The sequence below is a fragment of the Cyanistes caeruleus genome, chromosome 13, assembly GCF_971803275.1.
Source record: "Cyanistes caeruleus chromosome 13, bCyaCae1.hap1.1, whole genome shotgun sequence".
Taxonomy (NCBI): domain Eukaryota; kingdom Metazoa; phylum Chordata; class Aves; order Passeriformes; family Paridae; genus Cyanistes; species Cyanistes caeruleus.
Window position 1 is genome coordinate 9,565,260 of NC_141713.1, and position 17,493 is coordinate 9,582,752.

At 43.4% G+C, this 17,493-nt stretch overlaps 1 protein-coding gene across 1 annotated transcript in view; it reads left to right on the forward strand.

Moving 5' to 3' along the window:
- The first annotated feature begins 292 nt into the window (after positions 1–292).
- HDGFL3 (HDGF like 3) overlaps positions 293–17,493 on the forward strand; it is a 38,211-nt gene continuing 21,010 nt past the window's right edge. The window contains exon 1 of the mRNA XM_086849851.1: positions 293–717. Within this exon, the coding sequence (XP_086705977.1) occupies positions 634–717 (84 nt within the window). The 5' untranslated portion in view covers positions 293–633. The remainder of the gene's footprint in view (positions 718–17,493) is intronic.

Sequence of the window (17,493 nt, forward strand, 5' to 3'; positions counted from 1 at the left end):
TTCAGCGGGGAAGGGAGGGCCGGGCGGGACTGGAGCGCTCTCTGCTCTCCTATTTTCATAGAAACCGATCTGTGTACCTAGAAAATAACAGGAAGGGAAAGCGCGGGGGGAGGCGCGGGCGGGGTGGGGGGGATAAGAAGATCCTGTTTTCGGTCGCTGCCCGAGGAGCAATTCGTCGGAGACGGCTCCATATTCCCGGGGCCGCGGCGGCTGCGGCGGGGATGGAGCGGGCGGCGCGGGCGGCGTAGCCCAGCGCGCACGGGGGGGCCGCGGGCAGCGCCGCGCCCGCCGCCGCCGCGGGGCGAGGGCTCCCCGGCCGCCCCCGCCCGGCCAGCCCGCTCCCTGGTACCGGGGGCTGCTGGGGTTGTGTCCAAGGCCTCCCCCTCCCCCGCGTACACACTCACACACACAGACACACGCACACACACTCACACTCACACACACACACACACCCCATCTCCTCCAGCCGCCGCCGCCGCCGCCGGAGAGATCGGGGATCGCCCGCGGCCCAGCCCCGCTCCCGGCTGCGCCCCGTGCCCGGGCGCATCGCACCCCGCGGGGGCTCGCCCGGCTGCCCCCGGGGCGGCGTGCGCGGGGCGAGGGGACACACGGCGGCTCCCGCGGCGGCTCCCGATGGCTCGTCCGCGGCCCCGAGAATACAAGGCTGGAGACCTGGTGTTCGCCAAAATGAAGGGGTACCCGCACTGGCCGGCCCGGGTGAGTACCGCGGCGGGGGCGCCCGGCCCCGCCGCCGCCCCCCTCGCCCCGCGGCCGGGCGGGCAGCGGCCGGGCCGCGGCCAGGAGCCGCCGGAGGCCCCGGCTCCGGCCCCGCCGGACGGGGGGCCGCGGTGCGCGCCCACCCCGCTATTATTGTGCATCTTTTCTTTGATCTGTAGATTTCTCCCCGGCCCCCCGGGAGGAGGAGGAGGTGGAGGAGGAGGAGGAGGAAGGGGGAGGGAGGGGGGCGAGCGCGGGCTGTACCTGGGTTGTTATCGCGGGGAGGAGGCTTGGGGAGCCGGCAGCCCTGCCTGCATGAAAACGATGCTATTTATTATGCGCCCTCCCTCGCCCCGGCCCCCGGCTCCCCCGGGAGACAGAGGGGCCCCCGCCGCGGCCCGGGGCAGGGTAAGGCAGGGCAGGGCGGCCGCCGCCCCCGGGCCACCGCGGCCCAGGGACCGGCCGGGACAGCGCTGCGGGCCGGGCCCGGGGACCTGCGGGGAAAGGGCACGGCCCGGGGCAGGGACAGGTCCGCAGGGGGCGAGGCCCGGTGCCAGGCTGTGGGTGTCCCCAGGGCGGCGGGCTCAGCTCGGCTCGGGGAGGTTGGGTGAGGTGAATCGGGGTCTGGCCCAGGGCAGCTCCCCGGCCCTGGTGCCACCCCGCTGCACCCAGGCTTTTTGAGTCTCCCGCACCTCCCGCCTCACCTTGCCCTTTCCTGGCTGACTTTCTTTCATAGGCCTTTGTCATTTTTTGTTGTACGCTGCCGTGATACAACTGAGGTGCAAAGGCACCGTGGTCATTTGACGGTCAGATAAGCGCTGATTGTACTTGAACATCCATTTCTGGTGTTGCTACAATAACGCGGGGCAGAGCTTTCCCTGGGGGGTCTGGTGCTGGAACACTTGCATGGCCTGTCCCTTCCCTCCTCTTTGGTCACTGTTGTGTAAACTCTCTAAGGAACACGTGTTGTGGGAACTCTTGGCAGGCACCAAACAGTGAGTCTGTATTTACTTGTCTTCCCTGGCCTTGCTGGGATGATTGGGTAGTGCTTCATGCCATCATTCGCTAGTCAAGGAAAGTTGCTGTTCTTTATAGACTATAAAGAGCATGAAGATAGTGAAGAGTTGTATGCAACCTGCAGGGGAACATGGATGAGCAGGGTAGTGATGGACTGACATTTAGCATTACCCTTGGCAAGACAGCCCTGGAAAAGGATGGGTGTAAGTGCTGGAAAGGTGTCCTGAGTAGAACTGGGAAGCAGAAGTGCTGTTGAACAGCAGACACCATACAAGGAGGGAAGGCCAACACAACAGGCTTAAGCAAAGGTTGGTGAAAAAAGAATAGTGACAGGGTTCTAAACATCCAGAAGCCTGGTAATGAGGTGGTGCATGCAATTATTTTGGCAGAGCAGGCTAAAATTAGCATGCAAAAGGCCGAACATAATCAACAACGGGTTGTGGTTTTGTAATTCTATCATTATACAGGTTGGTGGATATACTACCTAAAAAATGGCAATTTATGTCAGCAGAACAGCATGAGCCGCTGAAAATTGACTTCTTTCCTACCTCTGTCATGGTTTAATTTACTGTGAAAATTTTAATGTGAACAGTTGAGACCATTACCACGTTGAAGCATGTTAATCCCTTTCCTTTTTGAGCCTTTGTAAAAGTCCCATTTGTTTACTCAGAAGCAGAACAGGGCCTTTTGTTTTAATGGCATTTTCTTTCCTTTCAAAAAATCATTATATGCCATGCAACTGGTCATAGTTTTTGACTGGGTTACTAAATAGGTACCTGAATGTCAATAATATCCAACAAAGTACATCTTGACTAGGACAAAATAGGTGTGCTCTTCACATAACTCGCTTCCTTTGTGCATTCTAACAGGATGTAAAGTTCAAGTGAAGACAAAGCAGTCTCTAGTTTTAACATGACTTAGCAAGTAGAGGCTGAACCTGTAGAGAACCCAGTCTACCATCAGGTAGGAAGAGAGCTGTCAGGAGAGGGGAGCATTGGTACTGGGTGTTAGTTCAGCTGAGTGTGCACAGAATGTGCTCCTGTACCTTGTGATGCCGTTACATACAACTTCATGGTAGATCAGGCTGATGTCTGCCTGAACCTTGTTAAAATTACAGTTCATGCCACCTTTGCTAGGACTCATCTTGGTTGCCAAGTTTTGCCTGATTCACTTTCTTCAATGAAGGAAAAACCTAGTGAAAGCATTAGTCCTTATTTTGCTTCTCAAAAAACATTATGGCAAACAAATAAGGAGAAAAGAAATATTTGAGTTGAAAATGCAACTCAGATACTTCTGATTAACTGAATGCCTTTTATCTAGGGGATTCACTTGCTTCCAGATCCTTGAGTGGTTGCTAGCTACTTCTCTATTCATTATGCAATTAGCGTGTTTGATCTTTGAATTCTCATAAAAACTTATCTATTTCATGCTAATATAGTAGCTTTAGTAATATGAGTAACAATACATTTAAATGGCAGTGTTATTGCCCATACCAAGTGGTGTTTGGCATCGATGAGACCTTTGGCATGAATTTCCTGTCGAGGGACAAACTTCTTAAACTGTGTTTAATAAACCTGCAAAGTGTTAGAGCAGGACAGAAGTGATCTGCCTGCCCTTTAATGAAACACACAGACATAAGTGACCTGGCTCAGAATCAGCCCTATATTTCTGTGCACATGGCTAGTGTCATGCAGAGGAGGTACCTCAGATCCCAGAGGCTCCAGCTCAGTGACTCCTGTCTCACAGGGACGGTGCTTGTGGGCTCAGCCAGCTCCACGTGCCACAGCACTGCAGACAGACCCAGCTCAGACAGCCCTCTCATTCCCTACATTAGCTTCCCACCCCCTCTTTTTAGAGCTATGTTGATCCACTGATCAGTAAGAACAAGCCTGGCAAACCTGACTTCCATCCCTGTGAGTAAAGAGAGAAAAAACATGCAGAAAGTGGCAAAATAGTGATGAAATGCCAGGGCACCATTGGAAAATTGTGTCTTATAACTGATGGAGTGCTCTGGCAGTCAAACTGCATTTATGTTTCTTTGTGGATTGGTCTTGAATTCATTTGAGAAGGACAGAATTTGCCACACTTAGCCAAAACAATAATGGCCAGATACGTGATGGCTGAAAGAGGTCACTTAGGTCTTATTATCTGGAAGGGCTGCTTTGCATTTTGATATCACATTCTCTTGTGCAAAGCCAAAATTTACTTTAGCTTGACTGGAGGACAACAAATAGGTTTAGAATTAGATTTTAATAATTCTAATTATTATTTATATAAAATTAAGTTTAATAATAATGGTAAAGGAAATACAGTTTGGTTTATCATGGTTTTTATATTTGTCTGTGATGTCTGTTGTCTTCAGATGCTCATCAAAAAGGCAGAATAAATACAAACTGGCCAGGTCATCAATCCAACAAATAAACAAATGTGTTTCCAGAGAGCATGCAAAGAAACAGGGAAGATGCCATTGTGGTTAAAATATAGAAAATAAGAATTTAATTAGTTGTACATTTGATGAGTGATCTTTGCCTTTGAAGCATTAAATCCCCCTGTGTCTTTCTTGCTTGTTTGTAAAAGACAGTTAACAACTCTTGTCCCTTTAAAAAGGTGTTGTGGAGACAAAATCCCTAATGTTTATGAGTTTCTTTGATACTGCTGTGATAGGAGCTGTATTAGAACACATAGACAGAAAAATCTCTTTCTTCAGATGCCCTAGTTTATCTAGGATAAATGTCCTGATTTATTGAGAAATTGCCCCTTGAATAGTCACTCAGATGAGATAAAAGGGAAAAACTAGTAGTAGATTCAGAAAGATCAATAATGGTGTTTGTTTTATGAGTGACCCTGAAGAAACAATAGGCACTTAGTTGCTGAAATTAGCTGCTGATTTAAAAATAGGAAGGAAGCTGTTAATGCAACTGTAGAGAGCAGAGAAAAAGTCTGGAATGACCTCAATAAAATAAGAACATGCCCAAATAAATGGCTGATGCCATTATTGAACAGAAGTCTAGGATTGTGCAGCTGGGGAGACAAGAACTGTATTTGGATAGGCAGCAGGAGGTTGTGTAGGGATGGCAAAGTTTATTTGGGATAGTACAAGAGACCCAAGCAGGTAAGACAATGTATTTTGATGTAAAACACATGGATGTTTAAAGCTGTTTAGAACACGTTGTGCTGGGAGGGGAGCACAGCATTTAAAGTGTTGGTGTCACACCATTATGAAGGTGTATTTCCTATCCTGTCTGGGTGAAGTTCCTATTTCCTGGGCTCCTGTTTGTCTTGTCCACTTCCTTTATTGTAACTCTGAATGAACACGTGCTTTAACTCCAAATTTGCTGCTTAGCTAACAATACTCCTATGAATGCCACTGTTAAAAAACATCTGGCAATAGCAATGGCAGAATGAGATTTGGAGCACTTCAATGTATTAGTTGCAAATGGATGTGGAATTTTCAGTATATTGCTTGGAGTAATACATAGTAAATGCTGTCATTTTAATGGGAACCAATTGCAGTGGCAGGCTGAGCCATCGTAATGTAGTGATTACATGGTGGTTTTTAGCTCAGTATTTTCAATATTGTTGACTGTGCCCCCCTTCCAACAAAGCAGGAAAGTAAGGCACATGAAAGTATAAACTAAAATAATTCAAGAGAATGGTTTAAAGGTAAGCTTATGCCTAAAGACTGTTAGACAAGAGCCTAGAATGGCTCATAACACTATGGTATCGTAATGTAATATAATGTTAGACACTATTGAAAGAAATTACTACTAAAGAGAAACAGAAGACTTTCAGTATCAGTAAAAAAAATTCAAAAATATATTTTGGTCACCCCTATGCAGGCATTTTAGTAAATAAACATCTGCCATGCTGTTCAGTGAAGTGTGGATGGAGCCAGCAGGTTGATTTTGGTTCAGGCGTAGGTGCAGGACCAAGGCTTATGTTCTGACATCATTTGATAAAATACAAGGTACAGAACCAACTTTGGTCTGTTATAATGGCCAGTATGACAGCTTGCAAATATCAAACTCTCCAACACATCATAGAAGAAAGGTTCTGCGTTTTTAAGTGTTTGATATTTAAAACAGACCATTTGTTTTTGTATTAATAAAAGAATAAGGGAAGGTGGGTTTTTCCCTGGCAGAGTTTATCTTTTTTGGCAAAGAATGACAGACAAAAATCAGATTAGATCCAGAAAACTTCAAAGGGTCCATTGAAATAGACAACAGATCTTTCTCTGTGTTTTTCTGCCAAAATTTGGTCTGCAGTCTTTTGAGCTTTTCTCCTTGGCCATTTGGGACCTGTCCAGTCCTTCACCATGTGCTTTCCTCCTTTCCCCCTTCTGGTTGCTCTGGTTTATGACCTCACTTTTGCCATCTTACTAAATATGAGTCCCCTGTGACTTCTCCTTTACCAACTCAGAGCTTCTTCAGTCTCTCTCCCTCTTTAATTATGTACCTCACTCAACATCAGTCCTTGGAGATTTGCAGGCATTTTTTCCTGGCAGGTCTCTGTTTGTTCCTTTCTGAGATGAGACATGAGTTGCTGATCACTGCAAAGGTGTGGTTTATCCTAGGAACTGATGGTGAGGTCGTGGCTTCTTCAGGCAACACTTCCATGAGCTCTGCTCTGGTGCATGGGAGAAGAGCACATTTAAGGCAATTAGTCCTTTAGGGAATTGTTTGTCATTTTTAATTCTTCTGCACCACATTGACACATGTTGCTTACACAGCATTTAAACTTATTTGCAGATACCTGGTCATATCCTAGAGTAGGGATGAATGCATTTTCACTGACTTTATCAGTTCATTGAGTACTGATTCCTTCATTTCATAAAACAAAAATGACAAGAAGTGAAGTATTAATTTTCCTACTGTTTGGAAAGTAGGGAACTTAAGTAGCTGCAAGTCTTTTTCTGTCCTCCTGCAATCAGTTTTAAGTGTGAATTAAAAAGATTTCATCTGAGGATTGTAGCATAAAATATCATCCTTTTTATGCATGAGGTTGAACCATAGCTTATAGTAAAACCTTTGCTCTTGTTTGGCAAACGAATCATTTTGGGGCCAAGATGTTCCATGTTTGTTGTTAGCACAGCAGGGGTATATGGGGAAACATCTTTAAAATTCAGTTCTTTAAATGTCTCTACTGTTTTGTTTTTTTTCCTTTTTAATTAGTTTAAATAATTAGCCCCAAATGTGCAAGTCTGATCTTTTTGTGCATATGACAATAGATGAATACATTTTCTCCTGCAGTGTCACAATTTTAAGTCCAAATGAAGCTAGCACAGAATAAAGACAGTTGTCTCAGAAGTTTTGAGGCAATCAGCAACTAAAGTTTTTCATACTCATACTCTGCAGACTTGATAGATAATTTTCCTTGTTACTTTGAAGCCACTGAATAATTTTCATCAACTGATCTCATGGAAATTGTTGGATATGTATTTTGAATGAAGGAATAGTGCCCCTTTCAGTGAAATCTGTAGCCTGTCAAGTCAATCTGTATGTTGCTATTACAAAAAGATAGGAGAAATATTTTTTCCCCTCATTAATTGACAGATCTCTTTTTTTATTGGGTGAAGAAGCTTTTAGGACCCCCAACCGGAACCAACTTTTTATAGACAACAAAATGAAGACAGAGTTTTCAGGCTTAACTCTTAATTTCCTGATTTTCCTGTCATATTAACACATTAACAAGTCTTCCTGCAGTCAGGGTAATAAAAATCTTGTAAGCAAGAGATTGCTGACAGTAAGTACATATACAATTGTCATTTGAGGATAGGTGAAAGAACTTCCTGATAATGCTGGAGAAGTGATAACAATGGGGAGAGGTTGGACATTTTAACTGTTCCAAATGATGGTGCTTGGGCAGCAAAAACCTTTCCACTGTGTACTTGAGAGGCACGAGGGAGAACGAGGCTGCCTGAGACCTCTCAGTAATACTGTAATTTGAGTGATAAATATAGCAACAAACACTGGGAAGTAGTCATTGTGGAGCAGGCAGGAAGAGGTTGTGGAGATGGCTTTCTAAAGGTGTTAGGAGTTAGCTGACCATCAGTAATGTGCTGTTTCTTTAGGTCTCTTGGTACTTTTCAAGGCTGCCCCTGTGCCATCCATCTCTGATCCCTACTTGGACATCCCATGGATGTGTCCGTGTGTTTGAGACATGCCTGTCCTGTGCACAGGTACACATGGTCCCCTGGAAAAGATTAGATGTTTAAAACACAGGTGTAGCACATGGGCAGGGCATCAGCTGACTCTGGACTCCAACAGAGGCAGCATCAGCAGCCAGTAATTTGGCTGAAGCACAATGGAGCAATGAGAATGAGCCTTTATTTGAAAGATTCCAAGAAATATTTGGCAAACAAGACAGTATCATGAGGTAAAGCTTTTAAAACTTAAAGAAGGAAACAGATCCTTGCTTCCTCCTCTTGGGAAGGTCTCTGCAGTACTGGCTTTGCACATCTGAGATTTTTTCATTCATTTGTGTAGCAGCCAGTTCTAAACCTGATACTGAAATTGGATATAAACTGCAGATTCATTTCATTTTCCTTTCTTCTACTCAGACTGTTTGACATGACAGGCTTGATAATACTTTTGCCTGAAGGGTATATGAGACCTGACTTTGGGGATTGGTTTTGTTTGTTGGTGGTTTGGGTTTTTTTGGTTCTAGAAAACAAAAGGAAGGTAAGAAATTTGGGTAAATACTGCAGTATCTTAACAAAACAATGAGCTCCCCATGTTATGAAGTAGCTCCTATTGCCCCAGTCTGAAGTTTCCCCATCCTTCAAGTGGTCTCAGGTCAACCCAAATATTATCCTTGGCATCAGTGTTCCTCCAAAAAGACAAGTAATGTCCTTGAATTTCTGAAGGATTTTATCTCTGCCTCCTGGCCTTTTGTAAAGCTCTGCTGAAATCTGAAAATGCCTTTAGAGTCAACATAAAGGGAGGACATGATGTACTCTGCTCTGGGCCACACAGAGCCCAACATTAGAAAGGACAGGTGTCCATAGACTTTGGTCTCTGCCTTAGAAAAGTACATTTAAATCTCTTTCAGCTTTCCAGCAGCAGATTGAAAGGTTAATTAGCATACATCTGTAGCTCTGACAATGCAAACTGGAAACAACTGTTTATTTTGCCTTGCAGCAATGTGTAAAGAACCTAGAGAGAGGCTGTTTGCCAGCTCTGGTTTGGCTGCTTGAATATAAGACATCATATAACAAAAGAGGAAAAACAGGGCGAAGAATTATCATACACCAAAGAATTTCCTTAAGACCATCAGTTAACAAAACATCCTACATGCAGCAGAGTAAGGAGAGCCAGGAAGGAAGGAAAAAATTCCAGGCTGTAGGGACCTTACAGATGTCATGGTGGTGTCACTGATATCAACTAGGAAACAGTGTGTCAGCCTTTAAAGTCAGGAACTTTGACCTTCTTGGGCTTGCAAGGCACCTGCCTATGAAGCCACTTAAAATACAAAGAGTAAAACTACACTGAAGGCAATGAGTAGAAGAAACTTTAAGTCTGGGAGAGCTCAAGGTACAATTGCACAATAATGCAAACTATTTCTGGGAATCAATCCCATATCAGACTGGATTACTGAATGTACTAAATATAAGTACATATTGAAACTTAATAATAACACAGGGAGTGACCTTACAGAGATCTGTAGCAGCAGTCTAGAGATGCAGTCCAGGTAGGAGAAGCAGTTCAAAGAGAGGAACAAAAGCTATAGTTGCAAAGAACAATTCTGGAGTTGCTGATGCTTGATATGCTGATGTGTTTTACATATAAAGTCATTGGAACCAAGCAGCTCTTTTTTGCTAGTTTTTCTTCAGCTTCACAGAACTTATATTTTACAGCATTCAAACCTCCATAAAGGGTTATGGTCAACACTTTCTTTTAATTCTTGGAGGACAGTGTATCTTCCTCAACTGGATCTCTTCCACATGTAGAAAACAATAATCCAAGTCTCCATTCCTGACTGTTTCCCTAGTCTCTAAGCTGGTTTTTGGTAACTAGGAGGCAGGTCCTGCAGCTCCTCTTCCACTTAATCCTCTGGGAGATGTTTGGATGTAGGGCACTTACAGTTCACCTTTTCTATGCACTGTGGGTATCTTCTGTGGTGTGGGACCAAGGGAGGGAGGTGCCCATGGAGCAGAGTTTGGACTCAGATGTGCCATGGGTTGTCTGTCCTGACACAGCAGATAAGGTGATGCCAGGAAGTGCAGCACTGTACCTTGAAAGGAGATTTGTATCCTTCCTTCTCTTGAGTTTTGCTTTTCTCTTTCCTACCTCTGCTTGTGCAGAGACCAACCAGGCACGATGGCTGAGGGGAGGCTCTAAAGCCAGCACACATGGAGGGCTGTGTTTGCCACCCCATAGGAAAAGCAAAGCTGTCCATGTATGGCCTCCTTCCTCTCTTGGGATTGAATTGGTTGCTGAACACTGAATCTACCCCACCAGCCTCGCTGATAGTTTTTGGTGTGTGCATTGCCCTAATTATCTGTGTATTTTTCCTTAGCTCCATTTAACATGTTCCCAGTCTGTCCATCCCTGTCCTGCACAAGGGCTGGATCATTCTCCCAGGTGCAGTGGAACCCTTGGGGCTCTCTGCCCACGCTGGCAGGACGTGTGTTTGTATATGGGATCGCTGCAGAGTGCCATGACCTCTGCAGCACACTGGTTATTCAAATGTAACTTGTGGTCCACTATTGGCTTCCTGTAGTATTGCTGCTTCCAGCTTTCTCTCTCTGACATTGCCAAGCCTTTTCCCCAGCTGTGTTGTGTTTTTCCCTTTGCAGACTGAATTCCAGTTTACGTGCAGCTCGTATTTCTCCCAGACCCAGGACTGTGAGTCAGTTGTCACTGGGTTTACAATCACTGGGTGTAGGGAATTAACTGCACATTTCTGCATGCACACCTATGATCCTGAGACTATTTTTGAATATCTGCAAAGGTTTCCACCTTGCTTTCCCAAATGCCACTTCCAGAACATGGAAAAAGGTGCTGAGGGAGGCAGATCCTGGCAAGAAATACACCTAAGCAAGGCATCTCATGCTAGGCACTGTGTCCTAATGTAGTGGCATGTTTTTGTCATCTTTTTCTTAAAGTAATTAGTTGCTTATTGGTTTTCAGCCCAGATGTCATAGTTTCCATCTGAGCCAGTGTAAATTTGTATTTCTTTAAGGATTTCTTCAGACTCTATTATCTGGAATCCAATTAAGTAGCGTTCATTCAGGATTAATCACATGTGGAAGTGTTTGCAGAACTGAAGTTCCTGTGTTCTTAGCAGCCTACTATTACTGCTGTATTTCATTATCCCCCAGTAGGAAAGGGCTGGGGAATTTCATGTGCTAGTTGCCCTGCACAGACCCACTGCAAGGCTGTCCTGGGTGTTAAGGAACAGCAGGAAGAAGATGATACCTTATCCCAGTACTTTGCTCTCTAAAGACCATGTCCCAAAGGCACAGAATGAGTTTGACTGCATAAAGATTCCTTGATTTCAATAAAACTGCTTACATATGTGCTGCCATGCCTGTAGAAACATAAAGTAGGACCACAGCCTACGGGAGAAGGCAGACATTCATATTAAAAAAGAAAAAATAAAATCTGACATTCCTTACTGCAATGCCTCTCCAGATACCAAGACTTTTGAAAGATATTAGTGGTGCAGCAAACTCAAAAGATAATTCTTTTCGTATGGTGTCTGGATCAGGTGACTTGCATATGTGCACATTTTCAGGTACCCCTTTCGCTGCTTTTTATCAGAAGTTCTTTTTGAAAATCTTCCTCTTGTGCAAATTTTATTTACCTTTGTCACAGTCAGTATTTCTATCACAGCTTGTAGAAGAAGGTAGCACAAAGCTATTAGGCCTCATGGTTAGAATTTTAATGTCTGCAAAGTAGTAAGTTTGTTCTGTCTGATAATATTTTGTTTTCTTTGCATTTATTTGTGAGATTCTGCTTTTGGAGCTTTTTAATGTTTGTAAGGTAGTGGGTCAGTTTTGTGAACAGATTTTTTGAATTGGTACTTCTGGTAAAATGACAAGAACTCCTTGTTAAAAGATGAAAACAGATTAGAGAAGACACATTTGTCAGATGGGGCTCTTCAGCATTAAAATGCTGTGAATGTTTGCTCCTTATCTTTTAGAAGATGCTTTATGCCATCTCCTGCCTTACAAATGAATGGATTCACCTGTGTATATAATTGCCATGTTATTGTGCTGGATGGGATCTGATCATACAAAGACAATGGCTTTGTTTATGCTGCCAAACTGTATGCCCAGCTGTGCTTGCTGGATCAAGCCTCTAGCTGTTAACGTTCTAGAAGGCCATAATAATAAAGATTTTAGTGGCAATATGTTCTGAAGAAATGCCAGCTTCTTTAGCAGATGTGGGAGCAAGGGGAACAATTTTTTAATGAGAAGCTTATACTTTTTCTGAAACATTTGCTGCTAGATGATGGTGTTAGTTTGCTTGTCAAATGTCAGCTAGGCAGTGACCTGCTATAATGGCAGGGGTGTTAGGGTTGGAACCAAGGCAGATTTATTGAAAATGATGCCATCCTGAATGCTGCATGTGAGGCTGAACTGGGGATCTTGACAGGTGAAAGCAGTGTGAACTAAAGCACTGTGGTTGTGCAGCGTGGTTTGGACACATCATATGTCATCACCATTGCATTAGAAAGTAAAGGCAAGTGACAGAATTAAAATTTTCAATACTGACAGAAAGGCTTTTTGTCTATATAAACACTCTGTCTGGATCCCAGTACAAATCTCTATGTGCAGTGTTCCCTAATGTCCTTCCTAGTTCCAGATGTGTGTATCACTAACCAAGTCCTCTTTGTTTGTAATTGCCTTTTCCGTTTATTTGCAGAAGATGAGTTAAAATAATACGCTGTTTTTTTATAGCTGCTTTTTAAAACAAAATAGCAACCTGATTTAAAACATGCTTAGTATGGATGCCATCCCTGATTCATAGGTTTTAAATATTTAATATTAATGTATGTGGGAAATAGTACAGTTCCACACATATAATTTGTTCCTTGACAGCCTGGATCCTTAAAATTAATCTTCTGGTTACCTCTCCAAGACTGGGATAGAAATGAGCAGCAGTGATGGCCAGAAGGTATAGAGATGGAAAGGTGGAGAAAGGTAGAGAAAAGGAGGAAAGCAGGTTCTGGAGTAAACTTTGTGACATAACTGCAGCTTGAGTTACTGGGCTTTGTAGGTAACTTGTGTTCATGGCAACACCATATTCTGAGAGGTTCTTTGAGAGTAACACAAAATACTGACACATGCTTCATACATCTATTCAGCTTAACATACTGGATAGAAACAATGGATATTAAAAAGTAACTCTTCATCCTACACAAATATAAACATATAGGCAACTTCAAGCTCATGATTAATCCATGTGAATAAAAAGACTATTCACATGCTTAAATACTTGTATTAAGTGGTTTTGATGTAAAATATATTCCTTATGATGGGCTGTCACCCTAGCAAATCTGGCCACTACCATATTGATGTATTCATCTTGTCTCTGACATTAATGCCACTTAAGTTTCTAAAAATACATCTTTTTGTATTTCATGTTTTCATTATTTCATTTGAGTTATATTTTTCTAACATGGTTTAGTAATTAGGATTTAAGTTCATAGGTCTACAGTACATAATGGAGTGCTTTGTATGTTTCAATATAGTTTCATTCCTGAAAGCTGCTGCTTGAGTTTGGGGGGCTGGGTTTGAGAAAAATGTTAATTTTAATAAATAAGATTGTTATTATTTTAGGGACTATCTAGGTAAATTTCACTAACATAGTATTTAGAGTCAAAACTAAATGAAAATTCTCATTCTGAGGTTTTGGAAGCAGAAAAATGGGCAGGTGGGGAGGGGTATGACTTGACTTGGAAAAACTTGTTCCCAAGTCTCTTTAGACAGGAGGATTAAAATTCCTAAGAGTTTAATCTAGACTGGGGGACTTTGCAAAGAAGGCATTTTACACCCTAATGGCAGCTCCTGGAAATACGGGTAGAGACTGAAAGCAAACCCAGTAAAAATACCAAAGCTGGGTCCCAGTGCTGCACAGAGACCACTGTGACTCCATGAATCTTTTTTCTATCCATGGTTTAGCAACCCAGACGACACAGGCAAAAGTTCCATCTTACCAAAATAGTATGGGGGTTAATGGCTTGTTTTGTGCCATAGAGGGTGACTGAGGCTGGGAGGGTAATGGGAACAATTATTTACACACAGTTGTTAGGTTTAGGGCAACCAGGGGCTTTCAGAGACCCTGAGCCCTCCTGCAGGTACAAGTTTGCTCTTTGGCAGCAGACTGAACAGAAAAACCTGCCTTTGCAAAATTATTGCCAATCACTCCATTTCATTGCCTTTGCAATTAGATTTCATTGCTTCTCATTGCCCCCAGCTCACATACACGTTGTTGTTTTTTACGTGTCGCTTGCATCACAGCAAAACACCTGACTGTGTGCCAGTGATGCTCGGCCATGAGGCTCATCCATAGCCCCAAATACGGGCTGAGGCCTCTCCCAGTTCCTCCATCGACCCCTGGGCACTGTGAGTGCTGAGGTTTGGTGCTGTGAGCGTGGCTGTGCACTCACAGCAGGCTCCAGAGCCACCTGCACCCACCGGTGCCTGCAGAAGCGTTCGTGTGGCTGGGCGCCGCGCGTGCAGCTCGGCCGCACAAACGCGTCTTGTTTGTGCCTGCAGAGGGCTGGGTGGCTAACAGGGTACGTCAGCTCAGCATCCCAGGAAACACAACTTGAGGTTTGAAGGGGGTTCTTAAATCCTGCAAATAGATGTCCTGGTGTGAACACATTAAGACCGTGAGCCTTTATGTTCTTGGGTCCACAGAGAGCAGCGTAATGAAGACAAATACATGCTCGGCCGTGTCTCCATTCCCTCTGGAGGACTGATAGGACACTCATCTCATTTCTGCTGCTGCACCTGAACCTCAGAGGGTTGCAGGATGTACTTTGTGTGGGACAAAGATTTTGTGTTCTTTTGCCAGGTGACAGTGAGCATTTTCTGTATGCAGGCGCTTGTTGAGTGGCCAGGAGTGTTTCAGGCCCCTGATGTTATATCCCTTGTCACAGAGGAGACAAGCAGGAGGGTTTTCTGTACCCAGAAGCCCAGATAATAGTGGAATAGTGGAATTTCCAGTCTCAAGCTTGAATCCACCCTAGCAGGAGCCAGGGGCTGCAGAAAGTGAAGGAGACTGTTCCTTTCTTTGGTATGTGTATGTCCCCCTGTCACAAACTGGAGGGTTGTGTTCTCTGTCCACTGATCATGTTTCCTTATCCAAAACAATCTTAGCCACAAGTCATAGTGTCATTATGGTTCTGTAATGTCATTAGGGTTCTGTGTACTTTTTTGGGAAGATGGACCAAATACTGCACAGGGATGTTCTGTATTCTTCAGCCTGGAAATATTGTGTAAATCCAATTTTTTCAACTGACTTTTTTTGGGGTAGAAAATAAGAAAATAAATGGTAAATTAAGCCAGCCAAGTTTAGGGAACTGCAGTCTTTTGGAAATTTTCTTACCTTTTGGTTTTAAGTGTGCTGATAGGGGTTTAAGGACTATCAACACTTCTTTTAAAAGCTTGGACAGTGGAATATGGAGCTTTGGATGATACAAACGAGCCTCAAGTATAAATTCAGTTGTGTGTAGTTGACCAAATGTCAACACTCTAGGCCAGCTGCATCTTATTGAAAGTGTTTTGATCAAGTTACTGGCAAAAAAATCCTACCTCATGAATATAAAACCTTCCTTAAAACCAAACAAAATCAATGAAGTACTAGCATTCTAGTGTAAATATTGAGAAGCAAAAAAATGTTCCTCAGTCTAAAGGGTTCTTTTACCATCCATGCACTCCTTTGAGCAGATGAGATACAGAAGGTGACAGGGTTTATCTGAACATTTTGGGGAAGGAGGTGATGTGATTTTTAAAGTCTCCTTGGCTTTTAAGAAGAGAGTAGGAGGACAGAAATACAATGTTTGTGAATGTCCAGTCCCTGAAATTTCTCACTTATTGATGTTTTGACTGGTCAATTAATTTTTATTTGCTGTATGTCTTCTAAACACATTTTTATATGTGCATTTCTTGCACACTTGTATATTTCAAGACAAAAATATTTGTGGTAAGATGGTAAAGTAGGATAACAAATTTTGTCATCAGAAACTGCTTTCATTAGGTGCTGGTGGGCTCACTCTGATTTGCTTTGATGGATGTACATGGCAAAAAATATTTTGATATCTGAGGAATAATTCAGATGAAGGAGAACCAAGCTTTCACCGTGCTTAAAGGGAAGGAAAGTAAATGTTAAATGCCTCAGAGCCGGCAATATTTGTTTAAAATAAACAATCTCTCCCCACCCATACACAAATAAAAAGTAATTTTGTGAGCCATGAAACTTAAGAAGTTTATTTTTCTCTGGCTTGCTTTTGTGTGGATTTCCCAGTGTCTGATGTTTTGATTCAGCCTGTGTTGCAAGCTGTCTCTCAGCATATGGACTACTTGTCTGCCTATCTTCTGTTGGACAGCCTATTTATCACAAAACATGGGGGAAACTTAATATCTCTCTGGCCTTTCTCCTTTTGCCTGGTTTGGCAAAATTGTCTGATGTGTCCCTGAGTTATTGCAGATAAGAGTCAGACTGAAAACAGTGTGATCACATCCTTTTCTTTCCTTAGGGGAGAGACTGGGGGGAAAAAAGAATCCTAGTGGTAGCACCAGTGCTTCATTCACAGTAGCAGGGAAACACTTCACTTGGAGAAAACAGAGCATTTCTGCAGCAGCCCGACTTTGGGGTGTACACTGGGAGGATTACAGTGTGGTAGCATGAAATGCAACACTGACAGAGCTGGAAGTATGTGTTATTACTAATTCCTCTCATTTTAGCAGTGGCCATCAAGTGCTTAATAAGGAGAAGAGTCCCATAGTCCCCATTCATAAAAGTGAGACCAGAGGAGAGGCAGTGATTTGTGTGGCCAAGGTCATCCCAGGGGCCAGTGGCAGAAAGAGGACTTGTCTTTGTACCTCTTTAGTCTCCTCTGACAGTCTTCTGTCCACCAGCCCCAAAAGTGCAGAGAGGACTTGAATCACATGAATAGATCAGTTATCTACAAAGTCATGCATATAGATACCAGTCACGCAGAACTAAGCTCTGGCCCCATTTTCATACTGGAGATTAAAGCAGCTCTGCAGAAAGTGTATTTCAACTTTCTGTCTTAAAAATATGCTGCTAATTAGGGATGTAAAGGGGCTGAACTCAGCTACAAGACTGCTGATCTTTCCTAGTGAGACATTGCTGCCAGCATTATTTGGACTCCAGCTAACCCTTCATTGTCTTCTATCTCGTTGAGGTCCTGAGCATGCACAAAAAAAAAAAGGAGGATTGATGTCTTTATATTGTCATTTCTGGCTGTCTGCAGGATACCCTTCAGCCATTTTCAGCAGTGCTCAAAAGTATGCTCTGCTGGTTTTAATCTTGTTTTGCTTTTTGTTTTTGCTGGTGGCACTCTTCTGTGCCCAGAGACTTTTTTAATTTTTACTTTTGTAGCTGTGCAATTCCACCTTATTAAGTTGGATTCTGCTTCTAGTCTCACCCTTCACAGGGTTATCTTTTTTAATGGGTGAAAAAGTGCATATGCCAGCATTCCACACTACGAGTTCAGGTATGTGATGTACACTGGGGAGTAGTGCTCTGCTTCAAATATCAGTCCTGATACATGAGAGAA